The sequence below is a fragment of the Leucoraja erinacea genome, chromosome 9 (genome assembly GCF_028641065.1).
Source record: "Leucoraja erinacea ecotype New England chromosome 9, Leri_hhj_1, whole genome shotgun sequence".
In the NCBI taxonomy this organism is placed as follows: domain Eukaryota; kingdom Metazoa; phylum Chordata; class Chondrichthyes; order Rajiformes; family Rajidae; genus Leucoraja; species Leucoraja erinaceus.
Window position 1 is genome coordinate 15,937,685 of NC_073385.1, and position 19,619 is coordinate 15,957,303.

The window sequence follows — 19,619 nt, forward strand, 5'->3', positions numbered from 1 at the left end:
GATAGCAGGTGGCCGGAGACGTCAGGACCAACAGGAACCCGCTCCCCGATGCCCCGAGCTGCGCCCCGTCATCCGCAACCCAGGTTCCTCTGTAGATGGAGCGGGGCTGGGCTGCTGTTGGCTGTGGGTCTCTGGGATCTCCGTGCTTGCGGTGGGCCTGGTGGTCAACGTCCAATTGGTCCTGACTTCTCCGGTGACTGCACTGACCTGCTGGCTGCCTTCGCCGACGTGAAGACAGTACAAAGCCCCCGCGCCGGTGCAATGAGCGGGGAGCTGGAGAGGGAAGGGGTCACACACATGGCTGGGAAGCAGAGGGGTGTAGGTGGGGTGAAACTGAAGGGAGCGACAATCTACTGCTGCCTGCACGCTGAGTTAAGAAGTTCCCACGCAAGACTCACGATACACTGTGTATCGAGTCTACCGTGGGAACTTTTTAACTCAGCGGGCAGGTAGCAGCATATTGTCAATTATTAACCCTCCCACGCAATATACCCTCACCTTCTCTTTTATGGATGGGGGATTTAGTTCCCCTTTCTTCGAGGACCGACCAGAGGTTCCGCTGTCACCTCTGCGGGCCGCCCTCGGTGAACGTCCTGTCTCCCTGTCCCTGGGATAGTAGGGGGCGATCAAACAGCACAATACCCCCCCCCCCCCCCAACTCCAGAGGAATCCGCTCCCCGATGGGCCGCTACGGCGACAAGTGGCAGTTCGCCCACAGCCCGAGCTGCGCGACCCCAACAACAAGATGTCCCTTGCACACCATCAGATTCTGCCCATACGGGGAGCGTGTTCCTCTGGAGTTGGAACGGGGCTGGGCTGGAGTTGCTGATCTGGGATCTCCGTGCTTGCAGTGGGCCTGGGGGTCGGTGTCCCGTTGGTCCTGACGTCTCCGGTGACTGCCACTGTGCTGCTAGCATCGCCGACGTGAAGACATTGCAAAGCCCCCACGCCGGTGCAATGAGCTGGAGAGGGGAGGGAAGGGGTCACACACATGGCCAGGAAGCAGAGGGGTGTAGGTGGGGTGAAACTGAAGGGAGCGACAATCTGCTGCTGCCTGCACGCTGAGTTAAAAAGTTCCCACGCAAGACTCACGATACACTGTGTATCGTGAGTCTACCGTGGGAACTTTTTAACTCAGCGGGCAGGAAGCAGCATATTGTCAATTATTAACCCTCCCGCGCAATATACCCACCCTCACCTTCTCCTTTATGAATGGGGATTTAGTTCCCCTTTCTTCGAGGACCGACCGGAGGTTCCGCTGTCACCTCTGCGGGCCGCCCTCGGTGAACGTTTTCTTCAAGGACCTTTCTTCAAGGACCGAAAAAAATGTCCGCTATTCGGAGGTTTTCGTTATTTGGATCTTCGGATAAAAGGTTGTGCACCTGTACTTGTTTTCAAGGACATAATTGTAAGGCTGAGATAAATGGACCACCTGAAAACACCATGGTGCTCCAACAAGCCCCCTGGGATAACATGACTTTTCATAAAGTGATATCATCCTACTTATGACCCACCAGGTAAGTGCCCTTTTCCACATCCACAAAAATATTGCAGGGAGTTGTGGACGTGGCCCAGACCATCACGCAAACCAACCTCCCTTCCATTGATGTTTATGAAAGAACTGCAGGTGCCGGAAAAATCGAAGGTAGACAAGAATGCTGGAGGAACTCAGCGGGTGAGGCAGCATCTATGGGGCGAAGGAATAGGCGTCGCTTATTCCTTCGCTCCATAGATCGCCTCACCCGCTGAGTTCCTCCATCATTTTTGTCTACCTTCCCTTCCATTGATTGCATCTACACTTCATGCTGCCTCGGCAAGGCCACCAGCATAATCAAGGACCAGTCTCACCCAGGCCACTCCCTCCTCTCTCCTCTCCCATCAGGGAAGAGGTACAGAAGTGCGAAAACAAACACCTCCAGATTCACGGGCAGTTTCTTCCCAGCTGTTATCAGGCAATTGAATGGTCCTCTCATCAGTTAGAGTGCAGTTCTGAGCCCCCCATCTACCTCATTGGAGACCTTTGAACTTTATTAGAATTGATCTTGCACTACATGTTGTATCCTTTATCCTGTATCTGTGCACTGACAATAAAAAACTCTTGACTCTTGAGGACGGCTTGATTATAATCATGTATAGTATTTTCTTTGACTGGATAGCAGGCAAACAAAAGCTTTTCACTGTTACTCGTGACAATAATAAAATAAGCATCCCTACTATTGGACATAGTTGAATACCAAGAAGTATTTAGGGCGGCACAGTTGGTAGAGCCGCTGCCTCACAGCGCCTGAGGCTCACGTTCAATTCTGACATCGGGCGCTGTCGGTGTGGAGTTTGCATGTTCTACCTGTGACCTCTGGGTTTCCTCTGGGACCTCCACACATCCCAAAAACGAGGAGGTTTGCAGGGCGACTGGCCCCTAGTGTGAGAAAGTGGGGTAACATAGAAATAGTGCAAACGGGCAATTGATGGTCATCGTGGACTCTGTGGGCCAAAAGGCCTTCTTCCATGGTATATCTCTAAACTATGTTTCTAAAGTTAAGCCTTCTGACCCCCATGCTATTGGAAACCAATTTTACTTGGCGGGGGTTGGAATATGGAATGAGCTGCCAGAGGAGGTAGTTGAGGCGGGTATAATAACGACATTTAAAAGACATTTGGACAGGCACAAGGACAGGAAAGGTTTAGATGGATATGGATCAAATGTGGGCAAATTGGACTAGCTACGATGTGGTGCTTAGTCAGCATAGATATAAGGTCATAAGTGACAGGACTAGAATTAGGCCATTTGGCCCATCAAGTGTAATCCGCCATTCAATCATAGCTGATCTAGCTCTCCCTCCTAACACCATTCTCCTGCCTTCTCCCTATAATCCTTGACATCTATACTAATCAAGAATCTATCTATCTCATATTGGGTCAAAGGGCCTAACTCCGTGCACTGTGACTCTATGACTCTACTTGGCCATCCTCATACCTATAAAACCTGCCTGACGTCTCAACAACAAGACCAGGCTCTAATCAATACCCAAAACGCAGTCTGTTCATTCACTGCCATCCCTGGTGTCTCCATTTTACCGCTCCACTGCAAAATCTCCTAAAAACATCACTAAAAGATACAAAGTGCTGCAGTAACCAAGCTGATCAGGCAGCGTCTCTGCATGAGATGGAGGGAAGACAGGGGTGACTTGAAATTAGAGAAATCAACGTTCATACCGTTGGGCTGTAAGCTGCCCAAGCGAAATGTGAGGTGCTGTTCCTCCAATTTGCCTGTCTGAAGAAACGTCACCTATTCCTTGTCTACAGAGATGCTATCATAAGGTCGTAAGTGATAGGAGCAGAATTCAGCCACTTAGAATTCAATTATGGCTGATCTATCTCTCCCTCCTAACCCCATCCTCCTGCCTTCTCCCCATAACCCATGACACCCGTACTAATCTGACCCGCTGTGTTACTCCAGCTTTTTGTGTCTATTTTCCATTCAAACTAGCATCTACAGTTCCTTCTTGCACATAAGGTTAGTATGGGAATGGGAAGGGGAGTAAAATGTTAATCTGGATATAACTATCTATAGAGGCTTCTCCTTCCTTCTCTCTTGCAATAACAACTTAATGTGTTCTGAGCTCTCCTCTATCCTAACTTGTATATAATAAAAAAATCAAGCTTTCAGATGGTGTTGTAATTCAGTGACTACAGCCGAACATTTATAAAAATCTATCGGCCTTTGCAGGGTTCCTGAGTACTTAATAACTCACTTCCTTCTCACCAATTATTACAAAGTATTCTACATCTATCTGTTGATTTATTTTCAGCATATCGTGCATTTTTTGGCAATAAATTCCTTGCTGAGGAACATGTTTCTCAGTAGGGGGAGAAATGTACTTAACAACATGCACGCCGTTTACATGTCATTAAAAACACTCTTTTGCACTGCTTTAAGAAGATCGGTTGATTAAAACTGGGTACAAGTGGTGGCAGGCTATACAATTGACTCTAAATCACTCCCTGTAATTCAATCATGTTTAAATTCAAGGCGAAGAATGTCAGTGCTGGGTACAAGTAAAAGGCACTTCTGTAAATGCATCTTACTCATGTGGTTCTAAAAATCTGTCTCATGGGGCCATTCTGAGGATTTAGTTGAATGTTCAACTTTAAAGAATACTAGACCAAGTGGGACCCGTTGGGCCCTATCCCCCAACGCGGTGGGGATGGCGCGCGCGACGTCGGCGCTCACCCCGGAAACAGGCGCCCCCCGGAGCATATCACACCCCACAAGGAAAATTATGGAATTTAAGGAGGCAATCAGGGGGGGGAGGCGGGGGGGGGGGGGGGGGGGGGGGGGGGGGGGGGGGGGGGGGAGGGGGGGGGGGGGGGGGAGGGGGGGTGGACATCTTGGCCAGGCCTAGTAGCAAACCAACAGGGAGATTTCCCCCCCCACCACCTCCCCCCAACCGCTCTCGGCCCTCCCCACTCCCTGCCAACATGGAGGGACTAAAATGCAACCAGAACCTGAGGAGCAGCCCCTTCAGATAGTCATACAAGGGCAACAACCTCACACACTCCCTATACACATACAACACGGTCTCTACCTCGCCGCAGAAAATACAGCAGGCCTGCAAGCCCATGAACCAGCTCTGTGCAACACTCTCCACCTCTTTCTCATTCTCCCCCTCGCTCTCTCCCTCTATGGCAACTTTGGCTAGGCCCTCTCATAGATCAACTGAGGCCCAAGCCAATTTCAATTTTAGAGGCTTCCAAACCAAGATCAAGCAGAGGACCCTCAATTTTAGAGGCCCCCAGATCAAGATCCCTTTGAAGCAGGCATGAGGCCCATGCCAAATGGCACTCATTGCCCCCCCTCTGATAGGACCTGCCTTTGGCAACCTCTCCTTCTGCTGCGGTAACCGTTGGCAACGTCCCATTGTGATGTCATTGTCACACTCGGCAGCTTGAGAGCCCATTGTGATTGGTGCACTGTGACATCATCACTACAAGCTGCTGGAAAAAAGGCTGTGTGTGAGAACCGTTTTTTGTATTTTTTTATAACTTGAATCATCATAACTTGTAAATATAAGATGAAATCTTAAGTAAACCTGAGTATGGCGCAGACGAGAAAAATGCGAGTTAGAATATGTAAAAATTTAAGCGCTAGCACGTAGCCTTTTGAGGGAGATACAAAACATACACGCAGACACACAAAATGAGACTTTGATAGGTATATAGATGTACGTACTCTGTACGTATATTGAGGGGTAAGTTTTTCCACACAAAGTGCGGTGGGTGTATTTAACAAGTTGCCAGAGGAGGTAGTTGTGGCTGGGACCATCGCAACGTTTAAGAAACAGTTAGACAGGTACATGGATAGTGTAAGAAGGAACTGCAGATGCTGGTCTAAACCGAAGACACAAAAAGGTGGAGTAACTCAGCAGGACAGGCAGCATCTCACTGGAGAGAAAGAATGGATAACGTTTCAGGTCGAGACCCTTCTTCAGAAGAAGGATCTCGACCTGAAAGTGAAACGTGAGGTGCTGTTCCTCCAATTTGCCTGTGGCCGCACTCCGATAGTGGAGGAGGCCCAGGACAGAAAGGTCAGTATGGGGAATAGACACAAAAAGCTGGAGTAACTCAGTGGGTCAGACAGCAACTCTGGAGAAAAGTTTCAGGTCAAGACCCTTCTTCAGAAGAAGTGTCTCGACCAAAAACGTCACCCATTCCTTCTCTCCAGAGATGCTGCCTGTCCCGCGGAGCTACTCCAGCTTTTTGTGTCTATGTTAGGTACATGGATAGGACATGTTTGGAGGGATACAGGCCAAATGCAGGCAGGTGGGATGCGACATGTGTAGATGCGACATGTTGGCCGATGTGGGCATGTTGGGTCAATGGACCTGTTTTCACACTGTATCACTCTGCAGCATTTGTTTTAATAATAATAATAAATTTTATTTATGGGCGCCTTTCAAGAGTCTCAAGGACACCTTACAAAAATTTAGCAGGTAGAGGAAAAACATGTAAGGGGATGACTATGATTGTTATGACTTTAGGATGCTCCAAGGGACTTCAGAGACAATGAAGTGCATTCAAAGAGTCAGCCTCAATAACAATCAGCACCTCAAGGCTGCGTGCTCAGCCCCCTGCTGTACTCACTCTATACTCATAACTGCATAGCGGTCATATTGCGAACTCTATCATCAAGTTCGCTGACGACACCACTGTTGTGGGACGTATCACTGATGGGGACGAGTCAGAGTATAGAAGAGAGATCGTGCGACTGACCATATGGTGCCAGCACAATAACCTCAACACCAGCAAAACCAAGGATCTGATTGTGGACTTTGGAAGGGGTAGGATGGGGACCCACAGTCCCGTTTATATCAACGGGTCGATGGTGGAAAGGATCAAGAACTTCAAATTCCTGGGCGTTCATATCTCTGAAGATCTTTCCTGGTCCAAGAACAACATAAGAAAGCACATCAGCGCCTCTACTTCCTGAGAAGGTTATGGAGAGTCGGTATGTCAAGGAGGGGGGGAAGAGGGGAGGAAGAGGGGAGGGGGGGGGGAAAGAGGGAAGAATGTCCTTGACATAATCCCCTCTTCCTCCCCCATCTCTTCTTCCTCCCCCCTCCACTTCCTCCCCCCCGTCCCTCCTCCTCCCCCCCTCCCCTCTTCCTGCCATCACCTTCCTGCCATCCTACAAGGCAAAATCGGCAGGCAGCTCAAATGTCAACGAAGCATCACTCCCTGACGAGCTCAATGCATGTGGGAAGGGTGTGTGGTTAGTGTGTGTGTGTGGGGGGGATGGTGCGTGTGTGTGTGATGCTGCAGGCCGCCCCCCCCCCCCCCCTTCCCTCAACTGCGCGTTGAGGAGACGGGACCCAATGGGTCGCCCTGGCTCCAGTAAAACTTAAAACATTGATGTGTCAGAAACCAAGCACTCTGCAGCTACTGAAGTGAGATTGCAGGTCACGATGCAAAAATGTCCGCTTGTTGCAGAATACAAGCTCAAACCACTTCCATGTTCATTACAAGATAATTCCAGTTATCTGGCTTGCTGCAAGCTAACATTTTACCATCTTTCTTTCTTGACTTCTTCACACCTCAAATCCTGAAGACACAAATGATAGCTTGCAACAGCAGAGCTACATAACCTCAGAAGGTTGAGGTCAGATCATGAGGTAATAATAGGGCTGCTGTTTCTGAACAAATTGTTCAGATGTCATGTAGGCAATTAAGTTCTTCCCGAGGTTTCTGTAACCGAATAGATACAAACATTTCTTTTTGAAAATCCTTTTTGCTGCAAGTTACTTTAACAGTAGCCTAGGTTAGATTACTTTGAGTAAATCTCAGAGTGTTGAGGTAAACTCAGCCGGTCAAACAGCATTTGCGTACACAGAAACAGCACCTCATATTCCGTTTGGGGAGTCTGCACCCCGGGGGCATGAACATCGAATTCTCCCAATTTTGTTAGTCCTTGCTATCTCCTCCCCTTCCTCAGTCCCCCTGCTGTCTCCTCCAATCCCCCAGCCTTCTGGCTACTCCTCCTTTTCCCTTTCTTGTCCCCACCCACCCCCGCCCCCGATCAGTCTGAAGAAGGGTTTCGGCCCGAAACGTTGCCTATTTCCTTCGCTCCATAGATGCTGCTGCACCCGCTGAGTTTCTCCAGCTTGTTTGTGTAGCATTTGCGTACAGATGCTTCGAGTCGGAACCCGTCTTCAGTGAACCACTGAGTTACTCCAGCAATTTGTTACTCCAGCACTCATCTTGCAGAGAAACCCTCAGCGTTTACTCAAGATTCCAGCATTTGCAGTTCATTGTGTCTCTTACATTACTTTGAATTAGCTTTCAAAATCAACTCTGCATCATGTCAATGCCACTCTATATTTTACTTGTAAGTGGAAAGACAGAGGTATTCCATTGCTGAATTTGTAACCCTTTGAGGTGAAATGGTGTTAAGTTGCCTGTTGCACCTTCAATCCTCACTGTGCCAGAGACACACTTTTTACAAGCATTTTAGAACCAATAGGTACACTTTTTGCAAGCATTTTAGAACCAATAGGTACACTTTTTGCAAGCATTTTAGAACTGATAGAGACACTTTTTGCAACCTTTTAGAACCAATAGACACTATTTGCAAAAAGTGCCTATTGGTTCTAAAATGCTTGCAAAAAGTGTCTATTGGTTCTGAAATGCTTGCAAAAAGTGTCCATCGGTTCGGAAATGCTTGCAAAAAGTGTGTCTATTGGTTCTAAAATGCTTGCAAAAAAGGGTGAAATGCTGTGAAATTGGTTTGGAGTGCTGTGAGGTCGGACTTTCAACCTGCACTCTGCTCGGAGTGCTGTTAGGTTGGACTTGCTGCCTGCACTCTGCTTGGAGTGCTGTGAGGTTGGACTTGCGGCCTGCAATCCATAATGACTTTTGAGGTAAATTCTCAGATTTTCTTTGTTAAAATTTGACCGCTTAATCTCTCTATATTAAAATTATCTTTTTTTTATATCAAAAGCAAAGTATTATCAAGAGGCAGTGAACAGCAGAACACAGCAAGAGACACAACAAAAAAGAACTTAATACATCTCATCTTTAACATTTAAATTGTTGTTATATTTTAAGTCATTCACATTTTAAACTTTAATAAATCCTTTTTCCACTTGCCATGCCTGCGTGCTCTTCATCACAATAGTAACCTAATAGGCAGGAATGATTGTACTGTTGTAGAGCCACTAAGAGTGCATGGGGGGGGGAGGGGGGTAGGTTGAGGGGAGATGGACTGAATGTGTGTGGGAGAGGGGAATGGCATGGAGCAGAGTGGGGGGTGAAGGGAGGAGGGTTGACTGAGTGAAAAGCCACCACCAGCCGTGAGTGACTGGGCTGCCAGCCCACCAGCCATGAGTAAGTGAAATACCAGCCCACCAGCTGTAAGTTACTGAAGTGCCAGCCCACCACCCATGACTTAGTGAACTGCCAGCCAACAGCCATGACTCACTGAACTGCAAGTCCGAAAATCCATTCAGTCTACAATGTCCATACCAGCCCTCTGGAAACCAGTCCCTTCAGCGCACAACAGCCAGAGTGACTGAGCTGCCCGTCCAGAGTGACTGAGCTGCCCGTCCAGAGTGACTGAGCTGCCCGTCCAGAGTGTCTGAGCTGCCAGCCCAAGAATCCATTTGGCCCACAATGTCCATACTAGCCCTCTAGAAACCAGTCCCTTAGACCCACAACACACATACTAGCGCTCCAGAAAGCCCACCCCCCCCCCCCCCCGGCCAGCAATATTGGAATTGGTGCAGAGGTGGAATATTGCATTGGGGGACCAGCCCTCCCGCGTGAAGCTGGGACCCAACGGGTCCCACTTAGTCTAGTACACAATAAATTTAACAAAAACATCCACCACAGTGGAATCAACATTCCTCACTGTGACAGAAGGCTATAAAGTTCAATCATCTTCCTCCTTTGTTCACCCGTGGTCGGGGCCTTTGAACGGGGCCTTTGACGACGGTCCCCTGTTCAAGCCCTCTCGTCGGGATGATTGAAACTCCGGAGTCGGGATGGATCGGAACACTCCGCGGCATGGAGCTCTTGAGTCGGCCGCTTCTTACCAGAGACCACGGCTTCACGGTGTTAAAGTCCACAGGAGCACTTCAGTCATCTTCCTCCTTTGTTCACCCGCAGTCAGAGCACTTCCACGGCAAAGGATCGCCCGCTCTGCGATGGTATGTGCTGCGCCCGCGGCTTGAAACTCCGGGCTGGTCTCCAGGAAAGGCCGCACCAATCCAAGTTACTAGGCTGCGGGGGGGGACGGAGATGTGACACGGAGAAAAATCACATCTCCGTTGAGGTAAGTGACTGAAAACTGTGTCCCCCTATTCCCCCCCACCCCCCACATAAAACATAAAACCGAGAAACATTAAAAAATACATTTGAGACAAACTAAAAATAACAAAAAAAGTCGATATAACACACAGGCTGCTGGCGAGGCTGCCATTTCGGCGCCACCCGGTGGTTGATAAAGGACCTCAAAGTTAATGAGCCATTAGGAGGCAGTGACACAGTCAGGTTTAATCTACAATTGGAGAGGGAAAAGAGTAGATCGGAGGTACCAGTGTTGCAGTTGAATAAAGGGGACTATGAGGCCATGAGGGAGGAGCTGGCCAAAGTTGACTGGAAAGATACCCTAGCAGGGATGACAGTGGAACAAAAATGGCAGGTGTTTCTAGGAATAATACAGAAGGTGCAGGATCAGTTCATTCCTAGGAGGAAGAAAGATTCCAAGGGGAGAAAGGGGCGACCATGGCTGACAAGGGACGTCAGGGACAGTATAAAAATTAAAGCGAAGAAGTACAACGTAGCAAAGATGAGCGGGAAGCAAGAGGATTGGGTAATGTTTAAAGAACAACAGAAGATAACCAAAAAGACAATACGGGGAGAAAAGATGAGGTACGAAGGTAAGCTAGCCAAGAATATAAAGCAGGATAGTAAAAGCTTCTTTAGGTATGTGAAGAGGAAAAAAATAGTTAAGACCAAAGTTGGGCCCTTGAAGACTGAAAAAGGTGAATTTATTATGGGGAACAAGGAAATGGCAGATGAGTTGAACAGGTACTTTGGATCTGTCTTCACTAAGGAGGACACAAACAATCTTCCTGATATACTAGTGGCCAGAGGATCTGGGGTGACAGAGGAACTGAAGAAAATCCACATCAGGCAGGAAATGGTGTTGGATAGACCGATGGGACTGAAGGCTGATAAATCCCCAGGGCCTGATGGTCTGCATCACAGGATACTTAAGGAAGTGGCTCTGGAAATTCGTGGATGCATTGGTGATAATTTTCCAATGTCCTATAACTAGGAAAATGGACAAGGGAGAGTCAGTGGATGTAGTGTGCCTGGACTTTCAGAAAGCATTTGATAAGATCCCATATAGGAGATTAGTGGGCAAAATTAGGGCACATGATATTGGGGGTAGAGTGCTGACATGGATAGAGAAGTGGTTGGCAGACAGGAAACAAAGAGTAGGGATTGACGGGTCCCTTTCAGAATGGCAGGCAGTGACTAGTGGGGTACCGCATGGCTCAGTGCTGGGACCGCAGCTATTTACAATATACATCAATGATTTAGATGAAGGGATTCAAAGTAACATTAGCAAATTTGCAGATGTTTGTATGTTTTTAACTGCAGTAAACTCTCATCAATTTCCCCCATCACGATCAGCACTGCCTGAAGTAAGTGTGTGTGTGTGTGTGAGGTGTGTGTGTGTGTGTGTGTGTGTGTGTGTGTGTGTGTGTGTGTGTGTGTGTGTGTGTGTGTGTGTGTGTGTGTGTGTGTGTGTGTGTGTGTGTGTGTGTGTGTGTGTGTGTGTGTGTGTGTGTGTGTGTGTGTGGACACTTGCGTGATTGTTAATCTGACTGGAAGCCAAATCTGACTGGACACACGCTAATACACACAAAAACGGCACATACCTTGTACAGGGAGGAGCTGCAGATGCTGGTTTAAACCGAAGACAGACACAAAAGGCCGGAGTAAATCAGCGGATCAGGCAGTATCTCTGGAGAAAAGGAATTGATGATATTTCGGGTCGACTGGTCTTCTTCAGACTGACAGTCAAGGGAAGGGGAAACGGGAGATATAGGCATATCTTCCATTCATTTGTCCTTAGTACCGTCTATATCTCTTGTCCTCTTTTCCCTGACTCAATCTGAAGAAGAGTCTGAAGAAGGGTCTCGACCCGAAATGTAATCTATTCCGCTCTATGATCTTTGCTTTCGTCCATCTGTCTGCGCGTTAGCTCGCTCTTAGTGCCGGCGCTTCTATCCTCAGACTCAGCCAAACAAACACACACAGCATGTCCGGCAGATCGGTGCGGGCCGAAACCAGGAGCAGGGCAAAGGATGACATCACACGGGTCATGGCAGCTATCGATAAAGTACGGAAATGGTAAGAGGGAAATTTTTTAAATTGTCGAGGGGGGGGAGAGGATGGATTTAGTGGGTGCAGTATTTTCTGGTGCCCCTTCCTAATGGCAATATTTTGTATGTTCAAAGTTAATAAGGAAGACTAGGCATGAATATCAAAATGATCACCTGCAGCTGAGAAAAAAAATGATGATTTGTGTGGTATTTAGAAAAATAATAGCAATATGAAGACACCATGACCAAAGCAAAGATACTAGAGCGGAGACGGAAGCCGGTTCACGGAAATAGCGCCAAAGATGACCAACTGAGGCTTTTTCGTCGAGTGGACTATCTTGCTCCACTATAGTATCTTTCCTTTAAGGACTAAAGTCTAGAATGCAGGAGTAACTCAGCGGGTCAGGCAGCATTGCTGAAGAACATGGATTTGGGTTGAGAACTTTCTTCAGGTTCCAGACTGAAGGAAGATGCTGACCCGAACTGTCACCCGGTCCATGTTCTCCAGAGATGCTGCCTGACCCACAGGGTTACTCCAGCACTTTGTGTTTTCTTTGTAAACCCGCATCTCACACCCATACCGGTCTGGCGTAAAATTAAGATGGGATAAAAGAGGCAAAACTTTCTAAAATCCCAATTTACAATCCTCCCAGAATAAACTCTAAGTAACAGTTTCACTTTAGCCACCTATGCTAACCAGAAGAAGCATATTTTCTAGCATTAGAGAGGGGAAAAATGCACGCATTAAAAGAAAATTTTACACCAAGCAATCAGAATTTCAAAATATATTTCCAGGAGGATACAAAGAGATTCCCCTCCCACTCACCCGACCCCAGTGGAGATACCTCGATATGTGCAGAGAGTTCCATTTTCTCTTTCTCTTTCCTCTCAAGTGATCGCTTCAGCTCCCCCATTTCAGACCGGGTAGCATCTTGGTTCAGCTGTGCCCTGAGCTCTACAACCTGTTTCTCCAGCAACTGCTTCTCAAGCTCCGCTCTCGCGGCCACTGCAGCACATTGAGGAAAAAGAAAAAATGAAGGAACGTGATAAAACTGAAAAGAATATACAGACTTATGTAAGGGTTACGTCCCGCAGAAATTTACTATTCGATGTGGAGGCCTGGTGGGGGAAGCTCCGAAGTGGAGCTCTGAGGCAGAGAACAAGGGGGAGCTCCGGTGCGAAGATCATGGCGAGGAGCTCTGACAGAGAGACCATGGGGGAGCACCGACGTGGAGACCAGGGGGGGGGAGCTCCAGCACGGAGACCACGCTGGAGCATCCACGAGAACAGTTGCCTAGGTTGTGGAAACGGCCACATACAACAGCAGTAGTGCAGTGCTACCGAGAAACGCATCTCGGAAATAAAGTAGTGGGTATAAAGAATTGCTTATGTAAGTGCGAGTTTCCATAAATCCCCTTTAGCGTAAGTTGGTTAGTGCCTGCATATTGAAAATTTACTCGATACTATTCACCGTTGGTCCAGGTCTTTTTCCAAAGCAGATGCTTACATTTTCAGCTAAATTGGCTACGTCCTTTATGTTGACCAGAGAGGGTAATTTTCCATGCCGCTGGATAAATATCCCAAATGTCTAAGAATGGAATTAGTTTGGATGGACTAGTGCGGGTGATTCTTGGTTGGCACGGATTTGTTAGCTTTAGCGATATTGCAAAGAAACTGGCCCTTCGGCCCACCGAGTCCGCGCTGACCAACTACCCTTCACATTAGTTCTCGTTCAGTTCAGTCTAGTTTATTGTCATGTGTGCCGAGGTATAGTGAAAAGCCTTTGTTGTGCACTAACCAGCCTACACACCAGAGAAAATTTACAGGAACCAATTATCCTACAAACCCGCACGCTTTTGGAGAGTGGGACGAAATCGGAGCACCCAGAGGAAAACCCACACGGTCACAGGGAGAACGTACAAATTCCGTACAGACAGCACCCATAGTCAGGATCGAACCCGAGTCTCTGGCGCTGTGAGGCAGCAACTCTACCCCTGCGCCACCATAGATGGGCCGAAATGCCTATTATTCCCCCTAACGGCCTGTTTCCAAGTTGTATCTCTGAACTAAACTAAAGCAAATCAGCTGGCTGTTTCCAACAGTGCCTTGTTTAATTTCAGATTCCCATCATTGGCAGTTTTTGGATTTACGAGTGTAATTTGGGGCATAGGCATCAGAATAATTGGCAAATATGACAAGGGTAAAATTCTACATTTTTACTTGACAACTTCTCTCTCACTCAGCACGTCACCTTTCCCACCCATGACAAAGGTCACATCCTTGACCTGGTCTGCTCCACAAATCAACCGGTACTCGACCTCCATTCATGCCTCTTCCCCCTCTCTGATCATAAGCTTATATGGTTCACCATCCCTTCTCCGACACCTCACCCACCGCTTCCTCTGAGAAATCACCTTCCGTAATCTAAAATCCATTGATCCCCACCATCTCTGACCTGCTCTCCACCACTCGCCCCCTGGACTCAACCCATATCTCACCTGATGATCTCACAAACCATCTCAACTCCACCTTGTCTACCTCCCTTAACACTATGGCCCCCCTCAAAACAAGAACCGTAACTTTCAACACATCTTCACCCTGGTACACACCTGCACTTTGTAAGCTGAAACAGACTGGTCGCTGACTTGAACGACTCACAAAGAAATCATCTCTCACAGTCCACCTTGAAGCTTACAAACTCCACCTCACTGACTACAAAGATGCCCTCATTGCTGCAAAATCTGCCTACCTCTCCTCCATATTCACCGAACCCTGCCTAAACTACAGAACCCTCTTCTCCACAGTGGGCAACCTCCTCAAGCCTCGAGCCAACACTCTCCCTACCTCTACTCCGGATCTCTGCAACTCATTCCTCCACTTTTTCGCTGATAAAATCAGCACCATCTATCAATCTTTATCCCCTGTACCCGACTCCCCAGCATCTACTCCACCACCTACCAAGGCCCCTCCTTTCAACATCTCCACTGACCTCCTTACCCCTCCTCCACACTGCTTCCTCTCCCAGTTTGACCTGGTCACCCCTACTGAAATCTCCAAACTCATCAGCTCTTCCAAACCCACTACCTGCTCCCTCGACCCTCTCCCCACTCCCCTGCTGAAGTCCTGCCTCCCCGTTCTCTGCCCCTACCTCACTAATCTCTTCAACTCCTCATTGCCCCAAGGAATTGTCCCCTCCGCTTTCAAAACTGCTGCTGTCACACCAATCTTAAAGAAACCTGGTCTTGATCCCTCCTCTCTCATTAACTACCGCCCAATCTCAAACCTCCCCTTTCTTTCAAAAACCCTGGAGCGTATCGTTGCGTCGCAACTTCATTCCCACCTCCTTGCGTATAACCTACTTGAACTCCTCCAATTTGGCTTTCCCCCCCCCCCCCCCCCCCCCCCCCCCCCCCCCCCCCCATAGCACAGAAACTGCTCTCCTCAAAGTCCTCAACGCCTCAACGACCTCCTCACATCTGCTGACACTGGTTCCCTCAACATCCTCATCATCCTCCTCGACCTGAGCGCAGCCTTCGATACAGTGAACCATAACATCCTGCTCACCAGACTCAAAGACCTCGGCATTCAAGGCTCTGCACTGAGCTGGCTCCGTTCCTACCTTTCCAACAGATCCCACTTCATCTCTCTCCATAACCACACCTCTGCTACAGCCACAGTCACTCAAGGCGTTCCCCAAGGCTCCATACTCGGCCCCCTCCTCTTCATCATCTACATCCTCCCCCTTGGTCAGATACTCCGCCACTTCAACCTGGACTTCCACTGTTACGCCGATGACACCCAGATCTACCTCGGCACCAAATCCCCCCACAACCCCCCCTCTCCCATATCAACTCCTGTTTGTCAGCTATAAAAACCTGGATGCAACATATCTTCCTCAAACTCAACAGCGATAAGACAGAATTCCTCCTCATAGGCTCCAAAGCCACACTCAGCAAAATCAATAACCCCACTCTCACCATTGACGGCACCACTGACTCCCCATCTCCTCAGACCCTCTCTCACACCTCCTGCTGCTGAAAGACTCATCCATGCCTTCATCTCCTCCCGACTGGACTATTGCAACTCACTTCTCCTTGGCATCAGCTCCACCTACATCAACCGACTCCAACTGGTCCAGAACGCAGCCACCCGACTCATCACCCACACCAAATCCTGGCATCACATCACTCCAGTCCTCAAACAACTTCACTGGCTTCCCATCTCCCACTGGATCACCTACAAAATCCTGATCCTCACCTACAAAGCCGTCCACCATCTGGCCCCCATATCTCACTGACCTCCTCTTCCCCCTACCAACCCTCACGGTCCCTCAGATCCACATCAGCCGGTCTCCTCTCCATCCACGTCCAACTTCCGCAGTTTTGGGGACAGAGCCTTCTCCAGGGCAGCTCCCAGGCTCTGGAACTCCCTCCCCCAACTGATCCACAATTCCGTGTCCCTCACCATCTTCCAGTCCCGCCTCAAGACCCATCTCTTCACCTCTGCCTATCCTTAGCCCCACGTCCCCCTCCCTTTTCATCTGTGCATTAATTGCCTCATTGTGTTTTGAATTGAATTCTGTCTTTACTTTGTGTACTAGTCATGTCTCTACTATTTATTTCATTCCCCTTACATCTTGAGAAGTTGATAGATGGCGTTTAGAAACAAGGAACTGCGGATGCTGGTTTACACAAAAAGACACAAAGTGCTGGAGTTTGGCAGCATCTCTAGAGAACATGGATAGGTGATGTTTCGTGTCGGGACCCTTCCTCAGTCTGGCGTAGCTACAGGAGATGTCTACTTGCAGAAAGGGTAGCATCAGCTTTTCATTAAGAATAAAGAGAAATCACATTTTTGCTAAAGAGGTGAATTCAAACAGAGATAGAGATCTTGGCTAAAACAGGTTTGACAATTAAAAGACGTTACATGCATAATTCTGCTGCCTCTTCAAATACAGAGGATGCACTCCATTGTCAGAGCTGCCACTATTCAATTAAGATGTTAAACAGATGTCTGAAGTCTGAAGAAGGGTCCCGACCCGAAACATCACCAATCCATGTTCTCCAGGGATGCTGCCTGACTCACTGAGTTACTCCAGCACTTTGTGACTTTTTTTGTTAAACAGGTGGCAGGGTGGTGGAGCTGTTGTCTTACAGCGCCAGCGACCTAGGTTCGATCCTGACTACAGGTGCTGTCTGTATGGACTTTGTGCGTTCTCCCCGTGACCTACGTGGGTTTTCTCCAGTTTCCTCCCAAAGACATACAAGTTTTGTAGGTTAAATGGCTTGGTATAATTGTAAAAAATGACCCCAGTGCGTGCAGAGTAGTGTTAAGAGTGCGGTGATCGCTGGTCAGTGCGGACTCGTTGGGCCAAAGGGCCTGTTCTCGCAGCGAACATCACAACTAAACTATCTTATCCGTGTACCTGTCCAAATGTTGTTTAAACGCTGCTGTGAACTTAATTGGCCGAATGGCTTCCTTCCACATCGCTGGGCAATGTGCTTTTTTTGTGAGATGCTGAGTTTTCTAATTTATCACTGTCAAAGCTTTCAAAGTTCTTCATTAGCTGTGAAAAGTCAGACATGAAGGCAAGTGCTTTGCATCTCAAGAGAATTCAGAACTCAGGGAGAATTAAATTACAACTCTGCAGAGGGCAGCAAGGAGTAGTTTGACTTAAGTCAATTAGCGGTGGAAGAAACTAAAACAAGATATCCGCTAATAATTCTCTGGGCAAGACATAGACAAAGGACTGAAATTTGCTCAGTCATAGAGCTAAATAGCAGGGAAACAGGCTAATTTCCACAGCCATGAAAGCAGACCAATGGTTCAATTTCTTCAGAAGGCATGGGAAATTCAGCATGTCACCTATAACTCTTACCAATTTCTATAGTTTAGTTTAGTTTAGAGATACAGTATTGAAACAGGCCCTTCCACCCACCGAGTCCAGGCCGACCAGCAATTACCTGTACACTACAGATGCGTCATTTTATAATTATCGTATCTATGTGCATCACAGCTTGATATGGCAACTACTCCGTCTAATATCACATGAAGTGGCTGAGAAGTAAACATACCTTGGCCTATCACATAGCCCGGCCTCATCCACATCCATTCAATCCAGGCCTTTCACTATATTGTACGTTTCACTGAGGTCCCCCGCTCATCCTTCTAAACTCCAGCGAGTACAGGCCCAGTGACGTCAAACTCTCATTACAAGATGCTCTTTACCTATATTGAGCAGAACGTGACCAGACCTAACAGCAGGCGTGGACAGAAGACTGAGGACCTGCCCAGAAGGTCCAGTTGGCCCACCGCGGATGGAGGCCCCGCGCCACAGACCGGAATCCGCCCAGAAGACCCAGCTCATCCGCCCAGAATGGAAGGAGTCGGTGGGTGGGCCGGTAAGCAGACCGGCTGTGGGAGGGAGTGCACGGCCTCGACGGTGGTGTGGGCCGCTCGAGGCCCTGCAGCAGCCTGGGGCTTGGCTGGACCGGGCGCCGCTCCAAGATGCAGAGCACGTGGACCGCACGCGACCTACCATGATGGAGCAGCAATGGAGGACACCACGACTGTGCTTGGACAGGCCCACCCTCCAACGTCGCCAGGACAACAACGTCGCCAAGATCCCTGCACTTACAACAACTGGGTCTTGAAAATGGCACCAAAATGGTGACTCTGTATACTGTTTCAGTGCACTACTGCTATACACTTGTACCGTATCAGAGATGCTTATCTAAAACTTATCTAAGTGCTTAGATACACTGATGTTTGTACTGAAAAGGGCCTATCCCACTTACGCAAATTTTTTTCTGCAACTTACCGGCACCCTTCATAGTCACAGCAGGTCGCTGAAAACATGTTGAAAATCCAGCGGCGACCAGAAAAAGGTACGACTCTTTGGGCGACTACTCACAACCATACAGTCGCCCAAAGAGTCGTACCTTTTTCTGGTTGCCGCTGGATTTTCGGCGACCTGCTGCGACTATGACGGGTGCTGGCGAGTCGCCAAAAAAATCACGTAAGTGGGACAGGCCCGAAAGGTATACAAAAATACTATCAAACTCATTGGTAACCCTCTGACCATCTTTGATCGGACTTTGCTGGCTTTACCTTGCACTAAACGTTGTTCCCTTATCATGTATCTGTACACTGTGAATGGTTCGATTGTAATCATGTACTGTCTTTCCGCTGGCCGGTTAGCACGAGAGAAAAGCTTCTCACTGTACCTCGGCACACGTGACAAATAAAGTACCATACCTCGCCATACCTGACTTACTTCTACAGAAAATCCCTAGAATACTTTGAAATCACCGGCTATTAATTTAATGGAGAAAAGTAATGGACGGGGCTCTGTTCTACAGTATCTCACCTGCTTGAACCAGTCTATCATCCTCCTCCGCTTCGCGATGACTTTTCTGCTGTGGTTGCAAAATCCTGTGTTGCAAAGTTGCCCGCTCCTGTTCCGTCCGTAACAGCTGAGAGCGCAAATCATCTATCTAAATTCACAGATAAGACTCAGTGGATCAGTAGAGCATTACCATTTTTGCATTTCATATCTTTTCAACATGCAAGTGTTTTCTGTGTTAAGTGGTAAACGTGTCTTGCACTTAAATGGAAAGAAAATCGCCCGGAAAGTTTGATACCTTGAATCGTAAACGACGGCAAAATAAATTAAAAAATATTTATCAGGCAGTCCTTCAGAAAGAGATCTGAGTATACATGTCAGTA

The 19,619-nt window shown here is 48.1% G+C and overlaps 1 protein-coding gene across 2 annotated transcripts in view; it reads right to left on the minus strand.

Moving 5' to 3' along the window:
• LOC129700036 (centrosomal protein of 128 kDa-like) overlaps positions 1-19,619 on the minus strand; it is a 396,302-nt gene that overhangs the window by 287,834 nt on the left and 88,849 nt on the right. For both annotated transcript variants that reach the window (XM_055640193.1, XM_055640194.1), the window contains exons 11-12: positions 19,261-19,387; positions 12,737-12,897 (exon numbers count right to left, since the gene is read on the minus strand). In XM_055640193.1, coding sequence (XP_055496168.1) covers positions 12,737-12,897; positions 19,261-19,387 — 288 coding nt within the window. The remainder of the gene's footprint in view (positions 1-12,736; positions 12,898-19,260; positions 19,388-19,619) is intronic.